Source organism: Rhinolophus sinicus, linkage group LG12, assembly GCF_036562045.2.
Source record: "Rhinolophus sinicus isolate RSC01 linkage group LG12, ASM3656204v1, whole genome shotgun sequence".
Classification (NCBI taxonomy): domain Eukaryota; kingdom Metazoa; phylum Chordata; class Mammalia; order Chiroptera; family Rhinolophidae; genus Rhinolophus; species Rhinolophus sinicus.
The window spans coordinates 2,232,581-2,254,277 of record NC_133761.1 but is presented as its reverse complement, the minus strand read 5'-3'; the positions used below and the strand labels follow the sequence as shown (position 1 = coordinate 2,254,277).

The 21,697-nt window shown below is 54.1% G+C and overlaps 1 protein-coding gene across 2 annotated transcripts in view; it reads right to left on the bottom strand.

The window, feature by feature from the left end:
- AGO2 (argonaute RISC catalytic component 2) overlaps positions 1-20,070 on the bottom strand; it is an 87,352-nt gene extending 67,282 nt beyond the window's left edge. The window contains exon 1 of one of the 2 annotated variants that reach the window (XM_074316918.1): positions 19,681-20,070. In XM_074316918.1, the coding sequence (XP_074173019.1) occupies positions 19,681-19,702 (22 nt within the window). In that variant the 5' untranslated portion in view covers positions 19,703-20,070. The remainder of the gene's footprint in view (positions 1-19,680) is intronic. The other variant, XM_074316916.1, reaches the window with a different exon arrangement.
- Positions 20,071-21,697: the final 1,627 nt, after the last annotated feature.

Genomic DNA, 21,697 nt, shown 5'->3' with positions numbered 1-21,697 from the left:
AGATGGACAGGTGGACAGACATGCAGGTACTTGCAGCTCCCAGTTCCCACGACGCCAACAAGGGACAACTGTCACTCTCTCCAAAGTGACGCTCTCCGCAGTGACACAAAAGTGAAACTGAGCTTTTATGTATCCCGATGTATTTTTTTTTTTTTTAAGTCACACACATTTATAATCCCGGCAAGGCTGGAGGACACAGCAAATTAAAGATCTTATCATTCAAGATGCAATGTCTGGAAACAACCCGGCATGTCCGTGGATAAGAGAAGGGACAAACGAGTGTGGTCTGTTGCTGCCATGGAACATTCTTCAGCCACGAGAGCACAGAAGGTGCCGACCGCAGCACCACGTGGGTGGGCCTGGAGCACCGAGGCCGAAGGGGCAGGTCACGTCTGCGGTGAGTGGTCAGCAGCAGCTGGGGAGGGGGAACGGGAGTGACAGCTACCAGGTACCCGGTTCTGTGTGGGGCGCTGGGAAACTTCTGGAATCGGGAAGAGGCGCTGGTTGCGAACACTGTGTGTGAATGTACTTAAAGCCACTGAACAGCGTCCTGTAAGATGGCAAATTCCACGGTACACATAGTTCACAGGCATACACTCCTCTGTATCCTATTTAATCGACGTGTTTTCTCAGCACCGCGCTCTGCCCTGCTCCTCGGACAGGACAGGGCTGGGTCTTGCTCTGCGTGTTCAGAGGACACATCCATGGGACGAATTATCAGCATTAACAGGTTCTTCCGCTCGTAACCACAACACATAAAACACAGTGGTAACGTGGGGCTTTTGCGAGCTGTATCTTGAGAAAATAAAGCTGTTCTTTTGAACACCAGTGTTATACAAGACAGAGGCGCCCACGAGAGCAAGGTGCTCACACTGCCTTTCACTTCGGGACACCATCTTGTATCCCTCCCGGCCGGGCCACCCGGGAACGTCCCAGCACGGCCAGTGTTGACGCCAGGTCTGCAGAGAGCACTGGTCTCATCTGCCTGGCGCCTGCTCCACGATGGTCAGTGAGACCCACACCTCCATTCCCGTTCTGGGGGCCACTCAGACCCCGCGGCTGCCCCGAGCAGACACGTCTCGTTGCACCAACACCAGGGGCATGGCGCGGGCTGAGGGAAGGCAGCACCACACACACAGGTGTGGTTTGCAAGCATCACCACAGCAGAGCGGCTCTCGGCAGCTCCGGTGACACTGGCTCCAGGGAGGCGGCCCGGCCCTGCGCTCCAGCCAGCACAGCTTATGGTTTTTGGGGCCATGGATATACCGCCCCCAGAAGGCCAGCATCTACCCGCTGAAGGAGCCAGGTAAGAGCTGTAAGCGACGAGCTTCTCCGCCACACTTACTACTGTCCAGTCGCTCCACACAGGGACACACGGCCGTCTGTGGGTCACAGAGCAGTGTCCTGACCACCTGAGTGAGCCCCGCAAGCCGGCAGGGTGGCCTCAGGGAGAGTTCTCCCATGCCGACTACACAGCTGAGCAAAGGAACCGATTGCCAAGCCCTCATCCAGGGCCAGGTGGCCAGTGTCTGTCCGTCCATCTGTCCACAGCAGCCAATGCACCTTCCCACTCAGCGCCTCTCATGGCACTGAGACTTCTCCCCATGCCAGTGGCATGGGACCTGGGGGTCCAGCTGACACCACCTCCCAGGCACCTCGCACCCACCAGACCCCAGTAACTCTGCCAACTCAGTGGCGGGTCAGGACCGGCGGGGTGGGGTTGTAGAATTTGGAGCTCCACAGCCCCTTCCCTGAGGGTCTGGCCATGTCATGGGGGGTGGAGAGTGGGGGGACAGGGACAGGCCTGCAAGGCTCTAGAACACGAGGTGAAGGGAAATAAATACCCAGTAATAGCCAACAGCTTTTCAGCTGTGGAGAAGAGACAGGCATTCTTACTCAGCGACTGGGCAAGGTTGCATAAGAAACCCGTTTTGAGCAGGTCCTGGGCAGAAGGAATTCCCATCAGCAGGAAACACGACAGGACCGAGGATCCACCGACAAGGCAACCAGAAATGCAGTGAGTGAAAGGCGGCCAGTGGGGGCCTCGGGGGCAGGTCAGGGGCGGGGCGAGGTCACCCAGTCCTGCTCCAGGGCTCAGACCTACGCTATAAATAGCTGACAACCTTGGCCACTGTCCAAGCAGGCAGTGTGACCACAGCAGGCCTGAGGTGGCCCCTGCCCACTGCCTCTGCCCTGGCTGCCTCTTACTTCTCCCCCCGCCAGGGGGGAGAGGGCACTGCACTAATCCTGGCATTAGACGCCCAGGTTTCTGCCCTTGTTCCTGGGACAGGGCTCTGACAAGACAGCAGATAAGTTACTCTTTATCAACAATTTTCAAACATCAGAAGTGACTGCCTGCGGGTGGAGAACCAGTTAGAACACTTTTCTCTATGTGGGTCACATCGTCACTTGCATTTTTCTGGAGCAGGTCAGAAGCCACTAGCGAAACACATGAAAACCATCCTACAGCTCGGCCAGGGACGAGGTTTCGCATGAGCACACCTGCCAACAGAGCTCCTCGCGGGCTTCTGGCCGTTTCTTGCGGGGGAGGGAGGATCACTTTATTTTTAAACACAGTGGCAGTAAGGGACAAGCAGGACAGGTGGCAGGGAAGGGGTCTTTTTCCGTGGCCCACAAAATGATTTAAACCCATTCTGGATGCCAGCCAGGAATGGAAGGCCCTTCCAGACCTCTAAGCTCTCTTAGACGCACACTCAAGTCAATGAGAGCTTAAATTACTAGAAAACTCCATCAGCACCAGCTGGGAAAGACAGAGGTTCTCCACACTGGACAACTTTTATAAACACCTCCATAAAAAGCACAAACGATTCAACAAATTGTAGACACCATCCACTAAAGATGCCTGTTTTCAGGAAGAAGTCTGCAGGACCCGAGAGAGAGTGGGCTCTCCGCCAGCAACCCAAAGGGAAACAGACCCAGCCAGAGCTTGCCCGCCCCGAAGGCAGTCCCGAGGGCAGCAGCCCCCTCCTTCCTCCACCGGAGATGGGAGCCCTTCCCCACCCACCGTCAACAGCTGCCTCCCACCCACACCTGCCCCAGGGGACAGGTCCTTAGAGACAAAGGACCGACCTGACCCCTCACCAGTCAGAGCTGGACAGCAGGGCCACAGCCTCGGGAACTCAGACTCCAGCCAGACAGTCCTCTGGGCAGTCTGGTGAAAACACGTTAGTAAATGACGATACTATTTAATTAAAGCGGCCATCCGCTCACACTGATGCTCTGGCTTTAAGCGTCGCACACGGTTCTGTGTGGATCCACCCTGTTGTGGGGGTGCTGTGCCTGTTATTCCAAGCAGTCTCTGCAAACAAACACAGCGGAGGCTCTGCCTAGGTCCCCAGGCAGAGCGGAAATGCTGGCAGACGAGGGTGGCTCACCGGAGGCTGACAGCCGGAGCCCCACAGGCATTTCTGACGGGGTTTCCTCTGATGATGGCAATAGCAACAGCAGGGGCGAGCGGGCAGAGGACCGGTCCGTCTGACCCACGCCGGGGAGCTCGGCGCTCTGACTCCATTTCACTTCCCCCAGCCTGCGGTGCTGGGTCTCACTGACGTGGGAGGTGACAAGTAAGACCGCACTCGACAGGTCACTCTCTAGGAAACTGCCACCCAAAAAAGGGAAATGGACACACACACCCAATTTCAACAGAATAAACAGTTAATCATTAGTAAACATGGAAGCAGTCCGTGCCTGTTCCAAAGGAAGGGAAATGATCCACAATGGACCTCAATGGATGAAGTCAATTCACAAACATCTCTGGACTAACCCAGCTGGTGTTCTCCTAACATAAACAGCCTGCAGTGGAGAGGCAGGCGGGTACACAGTCTGGGTAAGTGCTCAACTTTCAGGATCCCATAAGAAAGGGACCAGTCCACATTTTCTGTACATTTTTTTTCTTTTTTGGAGACTTGGCAAATCATCACATTACCTCCAAGTTGATCCAGTTACTTCAGTTTGAACAACGATTTATCAAGTGCTCCACTCAGAAAAAGCAAACGTCATCTACTTCAAGAGACATAAAATTCCAGGAGGGAGAAGATCTGACCAAACAGGTGTGACTCCCCAGTCTTGGGGTCTCGACTGGTTAAGATCCTACAGAGGGGAAGTCATCTGAAGACTTGGAAATACCACCATCTGCTTTCCTTTGCCCATTTTTTTACTTTAACCTTAAAAAAAAACCACTTAAGATAAAACCCAATATGTTAGCAAAGGGGACATGTTAATGGGAACCCCCAGCATGTTTGGGGTCCTGCAGGGTCACCACACAAAGTAGGCCGGAGTGAGTCACGGCCCAAAATGACTCAAATCCATAGTTTAAAAAACAAAAAAAGAAAGCAAAACTGAAACTCAAGTCAGCATTCATGGATTCAAAAGAGCTTCCTTAAAAAACAATTTGAGTGACTGTTATTTAATAAAAAGACTGGAAAAATCCAAATGCACTTAGTTTCAGGTTGATTTTTTCCCTTTTATTCATTGATGAAGTTTGTGCTACTACAAAGAGCTCCCTTTGCAAGTCCTGCACGTTTGCAGAATTACGGTGTAAAGTCAGGACAGCTAAGTTCTGATGTGCTCACTGAGGCGACTTCTGGGTGTGATACCCAGACGACACCCACCCGGGTCAAGGCCCCAGGACTTGCAGGCGGTCGCCCAAGTCCAGAGCTGGGACCCAGCACTTCCCGCTGTGTGACCCGCGCTGCTCTGTGCCTCAGTTCTCTCACTTCTCCCTGCGCCTGGTACACAGTAAATACGCGCCCGCCTGTGTGAGCTGCTGTTAGTTACCACCCCCAATAGTCTTCACCTCGTAGCTGAAGCCACTTCCTGAGCCCCAAACTTCATCTGTGCGACTCTTGTGACCATCTCCATCACATACACACACCGGTGCTATTCCCGCAGGTCACTGCCATTCACATACTCCTGACTTTCCACCCACTTCCCCCAGTAACCATTTCACAAGTCCGGTAATTATGCTGTAAAATCCTTTATAAGACCAAAGGTATTGATTTGACAAATGCCAAGCATTTAAAGCAGACCACTTTTAAAATAAAATAAGCAAAAACACAGTAAGGTGGATGGCGACAGGGCACCTTTCCAGGCCTGCAGGGCCCGATGGCCCAGGAACGGCCACCCGACCGGGAGCAGCTGCCACCAGCTGCCTACACCTGCTCTCAGCCCCCGGGCCCCACTGACGGCCATTCTCATACCACCCTGGCCCCAGCGGGATCTGCCTGGCACACAGCATGGCTTTTACAACGCCTCAACAACCGTCTAACAGAGGCAGGCTCAAACTCAAAGCACCGAAACGAAATGGGGACCCCTCCACTACCTGATCGCTAGCTGGTATTTTAGGGACAGGACAACAGGGCACCATATCAGGTCAAAAGGCATCTTCTCTGTGGACTGCAGTGTGTTTGGGGGCGAGAAACACAGGTTAAATTACGTTTTAACATGTTCAGAGTTATTTTTTTTTCTTTTTGTTAGCTGGACGGGCCTCTTGCAAGTGTCTGTTTCCGCCCTCCACACAGCTCTGTTACACACAGACACGTCCCCCTTCCGTGCGTCACGATCCCATCCACGCAGAGGTCTGTTCTGAATTAAAACGCGGGATTGAGTTACAGCACTAATGTGTCTGCTTCGTTTCTTCTGGGGCTTTGTTTAGAAAACAACTCTGACAATGTCCAAGCAAACAGCTGGGGCCAGACAGGAGACCGGTCACTTAGAAGAGCAAGAGAATGTGTCCCCATTCAAAAAGGGGCATTTTATGAGAACTACATGCTCCAACTCACCTAAATCAATCTCTAATCTTAACCTTGGAATTGAAGCAACTCACCCCCCGTGGACATGCCTTCCTGGAACACAGTGGAAAACCGTCTGGACTGACAGATGTGCTGTCATGTGGGGCTCGCCCAGTGGGATATGTGGGGGGCCCTCACCAGTGCCAGCAATGGTGGCACAGACTCATCTCTACGCCTGACTTTCCACGTGCTCTAAGGAGGGCACACTCCCCAAAGGAGTCACAGCACTTCTCCCACCCCTAAAACCATCACGATTCTAGTAAGTGACAGGTGTGGGGCACACATCCCCAGCACCAGGAGGCACTTCCCATGTATTAACTCCGTTTATCTCCATAATAATAATAATCACTGTTAATTAAAATTAGAGCGATTATTAATTATGTACATTATTGTGATTCACTGTCATGATCAACAGTTACAATACATGAGTATAGTCAACATTATAACTAAATATTATATATAAAATGCAACATCCTGTGCTAATTATTCTGACAGTTCTGATACCTAATTTCATATGAACACACTTATTAGTTACACTAACAAAAATATGTACTAGTATTATCCCCATTTTATAGACAAAGAAACAGGTACCAAGAGCTAAAGTGATGAGCAGAACCAGTGAGGGACCCCAGTATACAGCGAGGGGGCCCCTGAAACTGCCCGTTACCTTCAGCTCTCCCCAAGAATGGGGGAGCCGCAGGGAGGTGGGGGGCATTTATTCCTCTCTACTCTCAGTCTTGGGGTGCAGTGTCCCTCAGTAGTGCTTGGCACATGTCCTGGCCACCCGCCTTACACATGGAGTCATTTTAGAGCAAGGGGCTTCTGCACTCAACGTTTTAGGAAACAGACATGTCTTATGTTGTCTGTTTATATCTAAGTGCCTGTGCGTTCTTACTAAGCAGTGTGTCCGCTACCCTCGCCCTACCCCCACACCATCCAGTCCACACAAATAGATACTCACGATCTGCTGCCCACGAGGACCTGGCCAGGTGTTGGGGTGCAGTCTCCAGTCAGAGAGACAGGACACTGAATCATCCCTGAACACCAGATCAGAGGCTGTAGAAAGTGCCCTGAAGGAGGAGGGGCTTCACCAGAAATACACGTAAGAAAGACAATGACACCAGCCGCCACAAGAGCTGCTGGAGACCAGCCCCTCAAGCTCATCAGCTCACTGAACCCACAATAACTCTTTGAGGGGATTTTCTTTCTTTCTTTTTTTTTTTTTTTGCCCATTTTACCAAATGAGAAGACTGAGGGACAGGAAAGGAGAGGGTGCTGACGTGCCAACATCACACAGCTAGATGGTCACCAATCAGGAGTCAGGTCACAGCTGCCCATTTTCCTCACCTGCCTGGGAGGCCACCATCTGACCGAGTGTCCTGCTGTCACCCTCTTACATTACACATTGTTGTGAGTATGAGTGTCCCCCCAGCAACACACACACACACAACAGCACTCGGAAATACTCAAGGTATTGGGTGAAAAGGAAACTTATACAAATTATAAATGCTGGCTAATCCCAACTCTCTATGTATAGACTGAATAAAAGTCTGGAAATAAACACATACACATCAAGTATTTCTTCTAAACAAACTAAGTATTTCTTCTAAAGTAATATTATGGGTGTTTTTTTCTTTTTATTTCAGATCTTCTAAATTCTTTGAAATGAGCTTGTATTATTCCTTTTAATATGAAGGGAAGAATGATTTAAAAAAAAAAAAGACTCGAAAGGCAGCACTGCCTATGGCCACAGTCCACACCACAGGTAGACTCCCCGTCAACACCCTGCGGGGATCTGGGAGGGGCCTGCGGGGATCTGGGAGGGGCCTGCGGGGAGCTGGGAGGGGCCTGCGGGGACCTGGGAGACGGCGGCGCGCCTCCCGGGAACCCGCTGCTGGGCTGCTCCTGCAGGCGGCCTGTACCTTGTCTCTTGGGTTTCCACACAGGAGGTCTGGGACTCTCACTGGGCAGACAGTATCTACCTGTAGCAAACAGTGGTCACAGCGCCTTCAGCAGCAACTGTTACCAAGCCGCGGGTTCTGGCATGTACATTGTAGCCACTTGAATGTTTACACTGGCTACAGGAAGAACAATGTATGAGAGAAGCCGGGGTTTCCACTCCTCAATTTGCTTCAGATTTCAATGTGAACAACAATCTCATTTTTCAGTCCAGCGAGGTGTTTACCCTCCACATTTAACTCAATTTCTCATAGACGGGAAGAATCAGAAGCGAGGCCACAAGAGGCCGACCCAACACCACCATGTGGGGGGGTCCCTAAATGCTGGGCGCAGACAGTAACCGTCAGAGGAGGGAGGACAGAACAGAGAAGGCGCCCTGAAAAGGCTGAGGAGGCGCCGGGACGCGTGCGAATGAGTGTGCGCCACGTGCGCGAGGCACACTGGGGCGAGGAGAGAAGGCAGTGCGAGCAGGAACCGCGGGACAATGGGTAGACTGTGCGCTGCAGGCTGAACACACTCGCAACTAACGTTTAGAAAGGACGTTGGTTTCTCCCAGAGGTACAGGGCAGCCATTCTGAGATGACTTTCTGTGACGCTGGGTGTGAACAAACAAGCAAATACATCGTGGGTAATGAGAGCCAGACTTCTGTCTCATAAAGGAGTTATAAATCAGGAACGGGGAAAGCTGGATTCAGAGCTGTGGCATTGCACTGGCATCGCATGCGAAGTCCCACTGTAAACTCACGGTCTGTAGCACACGTTGAAGGAAAAAGCACAGCAGGGCGGGTTTGTCACACCATCCTCCCATCAAAGGAACAAGGGCTCCTGGATGAAATGGGCTGGGGCAGAAGACACACATGGCGAGCCGGCAGTGCCTTCCAGGTCCAGAGGGAAATACTCAGAAAGTGATGGGACTATGTTGACAGGACACAGGCGCCTGAAAGAGCTCCCATGTCAAGGTCACAAAAGCCAAAGAAAGACTGAGGAATTGTGACAGATCGGAGGAAACCAAGGATACGTGACAACACATGCAAGGGAGGCGTTGGGTGGGCAGAATTAAACAAGACCCGTGGGTCAGGTAATAATACCGTATCCATGTTGGTTTCCCCTTCCTGGTAATTGTCCTTTGATTTCATACGGTGGTAACACGGGGGGGAGCTGGTACGGGAACCCTGTACTACTTTGGCCCCTGCTCTGTCAACCTAAACGTTTTTCAAAATAAATGAATGCAGTGACCTGATGCTTAAGTTGACAAACTCAGCATAAATCTGCTCACTTCTACCAGTGCGTTGTATCACCACCCATCCAAGGCCCCTTGACCCCCCCAAAATCAGACACCTTCTAGACCGCCTCCTGTCCCTCAGCTCCACATGGGCTCCGCCCTGTGTCGCAAATACCTCTCCACTGTGCTGCCTCTGAGCACCTCCAAGCACGTCCCCGAGGCCAGTGGGTTCCTTAGAAACACACAGGGCACAGGTGTCTCAAATATGCTCCCTGGCATTCTGGATGAAGGCCGCCATGCCCAGGGCAGGCTCTGCCCCCAGGGCCTTTCTGGCACCATCCAAGGATCCCCGACAAGCCAGGCTAGGGTCCCATTTCCTCCTTGTTCCTGTAACAGGGGTTCTCACCCAGTTTTCCATGGATTTGTGGGTGACCCTTCGATTCATGTCCGTGTTCATGACTCAGGGGCCACGCGGGTTTGCGCTGTTTCCCCAGCACACGTCCCGCGCCCAGCGCACGGCTGGTGCTCAGTATTCACTCAGACGTGAACCTCTTTGACATACAGGCCTGAAGCAGAATACTGGACCCTTGTATTCTTCTCCGCCCTGTTACAGTACATTTAGCTTTACTGCGTTTATCTGTCGTCCAGGTTCCCAACATGCTCCAAACTCTGGCATAAGGAAGTGGATGGGCCTTTTAGCGATTAGGTAGCAATGGGCAAAACACGGTTGAATCTAGTCTTTACTCCACTTTGGTAACTAGTAAAACATGCCAGAAATGGTTTAGTACACCAAGAACTTCACTTTCTAAAAGGCTGTGATGACAATAAGAGTTGCTGAGGATGCGAAGACATGCAAACCCGAGACACTGCTGGTGGGAATGGAAGTCGGTGCAGCCACGACGGAAAGCGGTCCGGCCGTCCCTCCGCACGTGACACAGTGTAACTCAGCAATTCCACTCCTAGGTTTGTGCCCAAGAGAAATGAAAACATCGCCACACACCAACCTGTACACGAATGTTCGTGGCAGCACAAGAGCCCAAAGGTAGAAACAACTCAGGTGTCCACCAGTAAGGAATGGGTGGACAGACGGTGACGTCATCATACGACGGATTATGGGAACGCCGAGAAGATTGCAGTGCTGACACACACTGGAAAGCATCACGCGCAGGGAAAGAAGCCAGGCGAAAGGCCATACATTTTGTGACTCCACTTACATGAAGTACCCAGGTTAGGGAAACCCGTAGGGACAGAACCCAGACTGGTGGCTGCGTGCTGGAGGAGGGGGGGCGGGGGTGACTGCTAAGGGAGTACAGGGTGTCCTTTCGGGGTGATGGAAATGTTTTGGAAGTGGAGAGAGGTGATGGCTGCACAACAGTGCGAATGTGCTAAGTGCTAGTGAATTGTTCACTTTAAAGTGGTTTATTTTATGTTGTGTGAATTTCACCTTGATTTTTGAAAAAGGCTATGACATTTTGCAAGAATTGCCTCTCTGTGAAACACTTGTCATTTTTCTTTTCCCTTTGTTAACGGCGCAAACACACTTGGACTAGACCACACCAATAATGTAAGTAGCGGCCAGGAGTACTGTGGGGTTAGCCTCCGAGTTAAGGGGACCAGTGTGCAAGCCTGGAGAGCTGGAGCCAGGAGGCTGGAGGCTCTCTGGAGCAGGGGACGTAAAAGCAACCACCTGGCAGCAGCGGTGTGCGAAGGATCAAGCCGAAGGATGACTTTGCAAGATTCTTCAACACCCGTCATTCCACAGCACAGACTTAAAAATGCCTTCTTTCCATAAAATGGGCAGAAAGAAAAGAAAAACTACTCTTTTCTGGAATGACACTGAGCACCTCAGAAAGCTTTGTAGGAGTGTGTCTTACAAGCTGCGACTTACATGTCATCCTCCAAGAGAGTCCAGCAGGGGCGGCAACCGTCGGCCCGCAGGGCACCACCCTCGCTGCCCCCATGGCGACGCGGGGAACCCATCAGGGCCATTCTCCAGTGAGCCCAGAGCCGGGCACGGCCTCTCAGAATGCTGCTCTGGGCAGCCAGGACTTCAGTCCCTGATCATAAGGTGACAGGACTCCCAATGGAACAAATTCTTAATCCCTCAAAAAGCCAAGACAAAAAGCCTCCATGCCACGCAGAGCTCATACAGCTTTCCAACCCAACGCCTCCCCGTCTCTTCTAGTTACTTCACAGCATTTATTTTCCAGAGGATTTTCTCTCCCACCACATCCATTTTTCCCTCCGAGTTCACCGCCAGGAAGGAGGTTCACCAGCTCTCTACTGGCGGACTCCAGCCTGAGAGGCCACACAGGAAGGGAGGGGCTGAAACTGTCCCTCTTGTCCAGATGGAGGCGCTGAGCTACGAACAGGCCTCCCCGCGGCCAGGCGGGGATGCTCCAGTGCCCCCGCCCCCACCCCCCAGCACGGGCTGCTCCAGGCATCTCCTGAGGGCACAGCTGTGGACTAAACCTGAGGAAGCAGGAGGGAGGCGGCCAGATGGACAGTCAGGCTCAGCGGGACGGACTCGTGCCACAGGCACTGAATCTGACACCTGGAGCCCATGTGCCCACAGGAGGGGCGCCGAGAGGTCTGGGGGATGGAAGGGAGACTGTCCACTGTCTGATATGTCACCTCTGATATGCTGTGAGTTCACCCTCCCCGTGTACATCCGCGACCTGTCAAGTAAATCATTGCACACGTGGCCCCACGGTCCACTCCGCTCCACACTGCTGACCACGTGTCTCCTTGTGTCCCAGGCCACCTTCTGCTCCCGACACAGCTGGGGGACCACCTGCACTGAGACCGGAGAATCTCCAGGGATATGGGGAAGGGGCGAGGGCCACACGAGAAAAAAGGACCGGGATGGGCTGGATGTGGGGTTTTCAAAACTTTCTTCAAGTTTCAAGTCACCAGATTTAACTTTTAAACAAGAAACAATTGAATGTAATGAGCGGGTAGGAATAAAAAGAAAACACTGCTGTGGACACTGGAAAGTGGACGAAAGGTGACCAAGGAGGTTCTGGCACCAGCTGCGAGTAAAGGGGACAGACACCACTCACAGCAGGTGCTATACAGATGCAAAGGGAATGCCTTGGATTTTTTTCCTGGGTTGCTCAGAATCGCCTTAATTTTAGCAGATCTAAAAGAAAACTTACCCCAGCTGCTCTTCCTTACTCACTCTCAAGGAAGCCAGCATCCTTCCCAGGCCAAGTGCAGCAGTGACCCTACCTCCTGCCCCAGTGCAGGCAGGCAGGCGGGCGGGCTGTCCTCCATTCACCCCTGCTCGGTACTGGGTTGGGGGGGGGCTTCCTGGTACCCACAGCATCCCCGCTGCCCTCCTCCATCACCCGGGCCAGTCTCTCCTCTCCCAAAACGCTGTCCTGCCTTCCTGCCATTCACTGCCATTCCTCTGCCTTCAACATAGTCTCCAAGCCAAACAGCTGACCAGGGGACACTCTCCTTGCGGGGCAGAAGCAGAGCCCCCACTGGGTACAATCCTCGCGGAGCCATGTGGCCCAGTGAGCGGCGATCACCAGCAGCCACCAGCCGCCTCCTGGTGGGGGGGGGGGCACCTGCCATCAGTGAGTACTCGCACCCCAAACCCAAAACAGGAGACTCTGCATCGGCTGAGGCCTTCGGGTCTGCCCACCAGTCTGCGTGAAGCACACACAGGACAGAGGGACGTGCTGAGGACACCGGGAAGATGCAGCCAGCCAAACCCAGTCTGCGGGAAACTGACAGCGCCCTCAAGCCAGTGTCTTCAGCCAACAGGGCCGAGGGGGAGAGCAGGGCGAGCTGCAGAGTCGGGGACAGGGGACAGTGGCTGTTTGGGCTGGGGGGAGGGGAAGGCGGAGTGATGGCTAATGGAGGGAGGGGACAAAAATGTCCGAAGTGAGATGGTGGTGATGGCTGCACACATCTGTGAATATACTAAAGCGCTGGGGTTTACTTCCACTTTAAATGGGAATGGTATGGTACGTGAATTACACCTTAATAAAACTTATTTTAAAATGAGATTGAGCAGACACGTCAACCCATTACAACGTGGGCCTTACTTGGATCCGGAGTCAATCAAGTGTTAAAACCCAGAAACCGGACAGATCTGAACCCTGGGGGGTGCTCAAGTCCTCAAGTGGGGGCGAGGGGAGGGACAGACAGACACCCCTGCTGCACAGAGCTATCTCCTGAAACATCTGGGACTGTGTGATGTGACTGGGGTCTCATCCAACAGGCCAGGGGCTCACTGGGCTCTAACGAAACACGGATCCCTGAGGGGAGGCCCGGTGGGGCACCCAAAGCTCTCCACCCCCCCCTTTTCCACCCGACCCAGCTCAGCTCCCCCACCACAATCCCATCAGGCAGACTCCCCGCCCCCACCCACCCCCCTGTCCCTTCTGAGCACAGCAGCCCAAGGGATCCTTTGGGAACTCAGCTGATGCCCCTCCAGTGCTGTCCTCCTGGCCAAGTTCCTTCAAAGGCCGCCAAGCCCATTGTCCACCACACCCTCAGGCCGCACCTGCCTCCCCTTCTCAGTGCAGCCCCACCCCGCCCCCCGTGGTCACACCTGACATCATTACCTGTGTATGTCTTGTTTTCACTGTCCACCTCCCCTCACACGTGCTCCGGACCCTGTTCCCCCCCAAAGCTTTCAATGCCGACAGCTCAAGGTTAAGTGGTGACTACGAGTCTCAGACGCCCTCCAAGTCTGCTGTGACGTTCTCCCGGGAAGCCAGGTGTTCTAACCCTTAACAAACGGCACACTTCCCAGAGCTGCAGCACAGAGGGATCACAGCATCCCCCACCATGGCCAGTCACGGGCGGGCCACTTAGAGCCGCCATGTACAAATGACAAGCAGAAAACTGTCTCTTGCTTCCTCCGGTTGTGACTGGACCCATCACTGGGACAGAGAGCCTGGTGTTCCCTAGGCCTCACCTGTCCCCGTCCCCATGACGAGGCAAGGCAGGTCCTCTGGCCGTGGGCGTCCCATGTATGCAGACTTCACGGCTCGGCACGGTATTTGGGTCTGTTCTGGCGGCTCTGAGCGACAGGGCCAATCCCTGTCTCCCTGGGGATGCAGCCGGAGACAGCGAGTGCCTGCAGTGTCAGTGTCAGGCTGAGCTCTCACCCTCGCCGCTGGCACAGTAAGGACGCAGACGTTGGCCACGTAGGTCCATCCAGCAGCCGCGGGTGGGTGCAGGTGCCACCACTCTCAGGCAGAGGAAACGATAAGGGAAAACCGACAGCAGTAGAGATGGCCATAAGCAGGCCCTTCTGTGGGCCGGCGCCGTGAGGAGCAACTGCAATCCACCTGCATCACCCCACTGGTCGAAGCGCCTCCACCAGCAGGAGACCCCATGGTCCAGAGGGACGTCAGCCCCCAGTCGGGATTCCAGTGAGGGGGCCCGACCTGGAATGCGCTCTGGCTGGTGGCGCGGTGAGGGGAGGAGAGCCGTGGCTCAGGAGACACCTGCCGACACACCTGACACCCGGCATGCATCCAGGTGTCCTCATCACTCCCTGCATCTTCCTTTGCTTCCTCCCCACTTTCTACTTGTGTTACCACATTCATTCTTTTGTTCCTGCAAAAAGCCAAAGAAGCCACCGCCTGCTTGCCTGAGGCCTGGGGACGTCACTATCTCCCGGAGTTTCGGAGTCGTCCCGTCACTGCTCCAACAGGCGTCCAGGACGCTCAGAACACAGTGCCACTGGGACGGGAGCCTGAGGCCTTGTCTGTAACCGACACTCCGAGGCAGCCACCCCAAGTGCCACCCCGTCGTACCCAACGCCCTGCCACACCATCCTCGTATCCCGCATGAGCCCAGTTGAAGCAACACTGACCCAGGACCTGAGAATGTGGTGAGCACATTCCCGTGCAGCCGCCCCATCCAAGGTCAAGCAAGAATGGCAGGAAGCCCCCACCTGGCTCCTGACCACGTGGACCAACCTGCTGGGTAAAGTGTCTCCACCCACTGATGAGCGTGGGGCGAGTCCTCGGCAGGCAGGAGTGGCCGGGCATCACCTCCGCACCCACTGCCCTAGGTGGCACCCCTTTGGTACAAATCGGCGGCAACCTCTCAAAGACCACCTGTGCGCCCTTCAGATTTTATGAGGATTTTGGTTAAGGGGGAAGCCACTGGAGAGTGAATGAAGTTGCCCGTGGGTAATCCATTGATCTATGGACCTATCCACCAGCTAAGCGTGTAGACCTTTTGGTCAGACGGGCGTCCCTCCTGATTTGCCCAGACAGCCCTCGGTCACGCCTGCTGGCCCAGGGAAATCATCAAGAGTCTCACGGCAAAAGTTTCCAGGTACAGTCTTCTGGAGAACAGCTATCGAAAGTTAAATGAGAAGGGCACATGGTCATGAAGACTAAGGGCCCAGAGAATGAGTGGTACTTTCGGGTTTTTAAAATTCGAGGGGAAAAAGGGCAGAGAAAAAAAATAAAATAGTGACGCTTAATGATATTTTAACTGGCTGGAGGGCAGGAGGGCAGGCGCCTCACCAGGACATGGCACTTGGGTCTCGGGACGCTGCGTGCATGTCAGCCGGCCATCAGTGGAGGACGAGGTGACGGCACAGTCTGGAGACATGGCCGGGAACAGACGGGTGGAGGTGACCCAGGACCCCATCTACCTGGCTCGCACCGCAGCGACGGGCCCAGCCAAGACTGGGGAGGAAAGTCCATCTCGTGGGAATGATTAGAAGAGACGAGCTCGAGTCACTCGTGTTTTCACACATTAGGAAACAGCCCTTCTGCTGGAAGAGTGCTACAGGAAAACGGCTCCTACTGCAACGGGACGCTGCAGATGCCAAGTGACCTGTCCAGACACACCGCTCACGAGTAATGTGTCAGAAGGAAAAGCACGAGCACCCACACCTCCAATCGGCCTTCTCCAGCCAAATAAAGGGACCCTGATCGACGGGGTTCTTTACAAAACCTACTAAAGAAAGAAAACTGGGGGGGTGGGAGGAGGGGTTACATACTCTGGAGAAAGGAGAAGTTTAAAACTGCAATGGCTTCATAAGTCAAGAGCAAGGCAAAGGGGGAGGCCAGCGTTAGACACTCGGTTAAAGAGGCTCCGAAAACATCACACCAAATTTTTATGAATTCTTATTCAAATTCAGGAGCCACAACCACCACCTGTCAACAAACTTCTGAGACAATGAGACAGCGAGTGTGGACGCAGTGTGATAACGGCACTGGGCTTAGAAAGTGCCACCCTTCAGACACGGGACGTAAGCACCAGGGCTGAGGCGGCAGGCTTGGAACTGGCTTTCAAATACTTCTGCAAAGAAAAAGGGGAAAGGGGTGTATTTGAGGCAAAAGTGGGAAATGTGGGTAACTGTTGAAGCTTGCTGATGGATAAATGGGAGCGTACTGTAGTAGTCACCCAACTTTTGTGTATTTTCAATTAGTTCACAATAGAAACTGTTTTAAAAAATTAAGCGGGGGGGGGTAGGGGGGGAGAAGAGATAAGTGGGATCAAATATATGGTGATGGAAGGAGAACTGACTCTGGGTGGTGAACACACAATGGGATTTATAGATGATGTAATACAGAATTGTACACCTGAAATCTATGTAATTTTACTAACAACTGTCACCCCAATAAATTAAAAAAAAAATTAAGCGTTATATTTTGAAGGCTCACGCTAACAATTCAAGAAACAAAAATATATTTTACCAGACTGGCTCTTTACAGGAGGGTTGCATACCTCATAAAGAAGAAACCCAACTGGCATTGTTAAAACTTGTAACACTGAAACTAGAAGTTAACAAAAAATATTCTGCTTCCTAAACAGGATTTAGGAGTTGGGGCTTTTACTTTTTTTTCCTTACACACTTATTTTAACTTCTTCAAGGTTTGTAACAGATCCAAGGGGGCTCTGTATAACTACCCACCACCCTCCGCACCAGGGCAGAGGCCATCCACTGCGATGGCCCGTGTGCTCCACTAATGGGAGACGGGGTCCTATCTTCCCTGAGATAACCAAGGGTGGGGGAGACGAAGTGGGGTGCAGGAGGAGTTAGAAACCACGGTGAAAGCCGTTATTTCTCCAAGTCACCATCCTGTCTGGACAACTCTCCAAGGAGCCTCGGTGTCCCCAAGGTTACTTTGTAGCCAATCTGGGTGGGGTGTGACCCCCAGGAGTCGAAACAGTGAGACCAACGACACCCTCACAGAAGGCATTTGCTCAGACACAGGCTAAGGTCTTTAAGGGGTTAAATAAACAAAATGAAACTAATGTGTTCACCTACGAAGGTTCACGGTCACTAGAGAATCCACCCACCCCAAACCACTAACTCTTTCGAATAGTTAAAAGAAAGACGAATAGTAACACACCTCACTTGAGAGTCCAGACATTCACGTATGTGCTCGAGCAGCGGCAATGGGCATAACAGACCTACTGCGAACTCCATGTTTAAAATTAAGTTACTTGGTAAGTCGCTTAGTAAGTGTATTAAAATTGGAAGGAGCAAAACTATTTGTAATTTTTGTACAATCCAGATCGAATGTCTTCTCGTTATTCTAAATTAGGAAATATAATATTAAAAAGAGTTTCATTGAGGAGACTCTAGTCCAAAAATTAAAAGCCTTAGTGTGTAGAATAAAATCGTGTGCCACCACAGCCTTGTAATTACAGCTCACGCATACAGCTTGCAAGTTGGGTTCAGTCCCATCCTGCCATTATCTAAGAACTATCCAGACCCATTTATTTTCTCAGGCTCCGCTGGCCGGCTGCAGGGCACGCTGATGTGTGCAGCACGGCCCTCTCCCACCATGCACAGCACGGAGGCCCGCACCACAGCAAGAGTCTTCCAAAAGCCCTCAGCAACCAGAAAAGGGAGCCAGGAGATGGACGGGACTAAAGCATTAAAAAAAAAAAAAGAAAGAAAAGAAAAACAGACGGGGAAATCTCATGATGCAGGGCACGCAGTAAGGTGAGCGGTGGCTCCTGAAGCTCCAGTTTCAATGATATCTGTGCCTAGTCCAGATGGAACAGGTATTTCTCACTGTGGGTCAAAGTCAAAAGACTGACAGCCACTTCTCTCTGAAGACAGTGCACAGAGAGTCAGCTTGGGGATCACACAGATCGTCCTAATGCTCGCTGGTCCTATGACCTTGGCAAGGTCTTAACCTCTCTGAGCCTCTGTCTTCTGGCTTCAAAATGAACACCACCAACTTAGCAAGCTGTCCCGTGGATTCAATACCGTGAAACACAACACAAAAACTTGACCTTCCTCAAGGTTCTTCGACTTTTAAACCGAAAACCAGGAAACACGTCCAGTGGGGCAGCAAACACTTGCTGGGTCCTCTACAAGGATCCTCTGGGAGAGGGGCTACCTGGCCACGTCACAGGTGGGGGGTGGGGGGCACCACCCAGACCCTCAAGAAGCCAAACATGCCCCAGGACTGTGACAGCAGAGTCCAGGCCCCTTCCCCACAAGGGCTGAGTCCCCTCCCGGGTGGAGGGTTCAAGTCATTCTTCAGTCAACTTGCTGAGTGCCCTTAAAAGTTCGTCAGGCTCAGCCTTGGAGAAGCTAAGTGACATCAGAAAAAAGACACTCAGAAGTCACAGGCATAGATCTGTCTGTGAACAGACACACAGTGGGGGACAACATCAAGGGACCCAAGTGGATCGAGAGGGGCTTCCAGACTCCAGATCCGGAGCAGGTCTGGAACAGGTGGGGTCAGGGCCCCGTGGCAGGAGGCAGTGGAGGGCCCAGGACTGGGGCACACCTAGCCCAGGGCCAGAGCCCCCTAGCATGGAGCCCGTGGGGCCTGCAGCTTGCTCCAGCCTGGCGGACAAAGGGGACAGGCAATACCCTGTGCAAGTGGCAGGGCCAGCGGGAAATTTAGAAGCCACGTGCCTGGCGGGAGGCAGCGATAAAGCTTTATAACACTGGACCATTTTCTTGGACGAGCAAGTCAATGGTCCTTCTAACTGTGCATTTAAAAAGGGGGGGGGGGCAATGTGTTACCGCTTTTAGCACTTTAAGTTTTTCAGAACTTCTCCAAAGAAAGAGACTGACTAGTAAGAAGGGGTGCTAAGGAAATCAACACATCTCCTCACCTCTTCTAGTAAATTGGAAAAGGCAATTAGCACTTGAATAAGGGGCTGGCGTGTCTAGAATGAGAATGAGCCGCATGCAGTTTCAGGGTTCATATCCCTCTCAGTTTACAATCCTAACTACCAACAGGAATTGGCCAAAATTCAGCATCTGCAGACTTTCCTTCAGAGAAGGGGCCGCAGAAGTGCTGGCAACAAGAAAAACGAAACTGAGTGCGCTCCAGCCTCGCCGCCTCCTCTCCCGCCGCCCGCGCCCCGCGCCCCGCGCCCCGACCCGGGCCTGCGTCCTCGGCGCTCAGAGCCCGGCCTCCGCGCCCGACCCGGCGGCGCAGGGCCCACACGCGGGCCTCGGGCCTACACGCGCCCGCCCGGCCCTGGTCCCGGCCCGCGGGGCCCCAGGCGGCGACGGGGACGCGGGAGGCCCAGGCCGCGCGGGGCGCCCCGACGACTCGGCCCGAGAAGCCGGGCTGAGCGTCTGCGCCGGGATCGGGGAACGGCCGGCGGCTCCCGGCCTCCGGTTCCCGGCCCCGAACCGCCGCCCGCTCGCCGCCCGGGCCCGGCCCGCGCCGCGCTCGCGCCCGCCCGCCAACCGCTCCCGGCGCGAGGACTCACCGGTGCCGGCTCCCGAGTACATGGTGGCGCCGCCGAGGGGCTCCGGGGCCGAGGGCGGCCGCGCGCGCCACGGGCCCCGACGCCGCGAGCCGCGAGGGAGCCGCCGGCCGCACGATCCGCCCCAGCGCGGCCGCCTGGCCAAACAGGTTTACCGACGCGGCCCGGGCGGCGGGCGGAGGCGGCGGCGGCGGCGGGAGGGGGAGGGGAGGAGGGAGGGGGCGGGGCGGGGAGAGGGAGGGGCGAGGGGAGGAGAGGGCGGGGGAGGAGGGAGGCGCGAGCGGAGGCGGGAGAAGCGAAGGGGAGCCGGGCGCGCGCGAGTCTGGGGGGCCCGGGCGGGGACCCCGCAGGGCGGTGGAAACTGGGGGCGGGCGGGGATCCAGGACCCGGCCTGGGGCGGGACCGGGACGGGGACGGGGGCGGGAGCGGGGCGGGGGGACCCCTCGCAGCCACTCAGATGGGCGACGTGGCCTCCGCCGGGGCGGAGCAGGGCCAGCTCGGCGTCGCTGCCGGAGACCTGGGAGAAAGACGAGAAAACAGCCCTTGTTTCCCCGCCGCCTCCGGGCTCGTGGGGAGCCCCTTCTGGTTGCTCGCGGGGTGTGGAGGGGGACGCGCACGACCCTCCTCATCCTCACCCCACCCGGCCGCGTGCACTTGGGCACGGGTTGGGGCCCCAGCGTCTCAGCCTGGCTTTTTTTTTTTTTTTTTTTTTTAAGTTATTAACCAAACCTGAATGTCGGGAAGCTAGCTTCCCACCCGGAGTTTGAACTTGAACGCGTCCGGCCCTCGTACACGACCACACCGCCACCTCCCGGCCAACCCAGAAAATCCATGTAAAAAAATGATTAGTAAGTTTCGGTAAATTTCAGATGCCGTCAATGACGCGATCAGACTAACACTCCCCAGGCCAGCACTCGGGGTCTCCCCAGGCCCTTCACACGGGTCCGCGTCGTGCTCCTGCGTGTATTTCTGTGCCTGCACCACCTGTGTCGAAACTCCTCCCTCGTACCCACGTCCTCCGTACTTCACGACCCCCTGGGTCCAGTGGTATTTTGGAGCCGTTTCCAGGGCAGCCAATGGGAACCTCCTTTCTGCCCTAATGGTAGGTGGTTAGGAGTCAGAGGTGAAACAGTGCAGAGGTGCTCATCACCTTTTAATTGCTCGCTTCTTCACTCTATAAACTTGTATCATCTGCTACTGGGTGCCAGGAGCGGCGTGTTCCTCCCGCCTAGGGGAATGCGGACGTGCACTGGAGTCCCGCTTGCAAGGAGGTCCGCATGCAATAGATTTGTCACCAGTTCTCCCGCAATCCTCAAGGACCTCCCTAAAGAAGGGGAGGAAAACCAGCATTTCCTCCAGAGAGAAACTTAAAGGGACATCAATCTTCAAATCATTGACATCAGTCTTCCAGGTGCCCATCCATCCCTCTCTAATCCTCAGTCCACCATCTCCACCCTCACGGCAGACCAGGTGGTCTGGAGCACCTGAAAAGCCCCTGAAATCACTTTCCACCATTACCCACTCTCCACCCAACAGTCTCTTGTGTGAACACACATCTGGTCTTGTGCCTGCTTTGCTCCAAACCCTTCATGGGCTCCCCATTTCCGTGTGCACATGGTCCACACGCTCCATTTGGTTTCCAGGGCCCTGTGACACAGCCTTACCTGCTTTGCCAGAATCTTCTACTTCACCCCCTTCAGGTTCTTCCTCGAGTGTTACTGCGAGAGTGGGACTGAGTACAATCATTTTGGAGACCAGTGTCTGGCAGAGCTGACCACCGGGCCCCAGATGGATAGACTGCTGAATGTGCGACCCCGAGCACAGGACTGGGCACCACCCAGGTACTCTGGGCCGTGGAACAGGTCAGAGAGCCGTACATATTCATAAAGGTGAACCCAGTGAGAACGAACACTCTTCAGCTAAGTGCGACCCAATCTCAGCAATGTTGGTGCAAGAAGCCACAGGCCACTCTCCCTGCAGGATCCTAGTTACGAAGTTCCAAAACAGGCGCCATGAAACC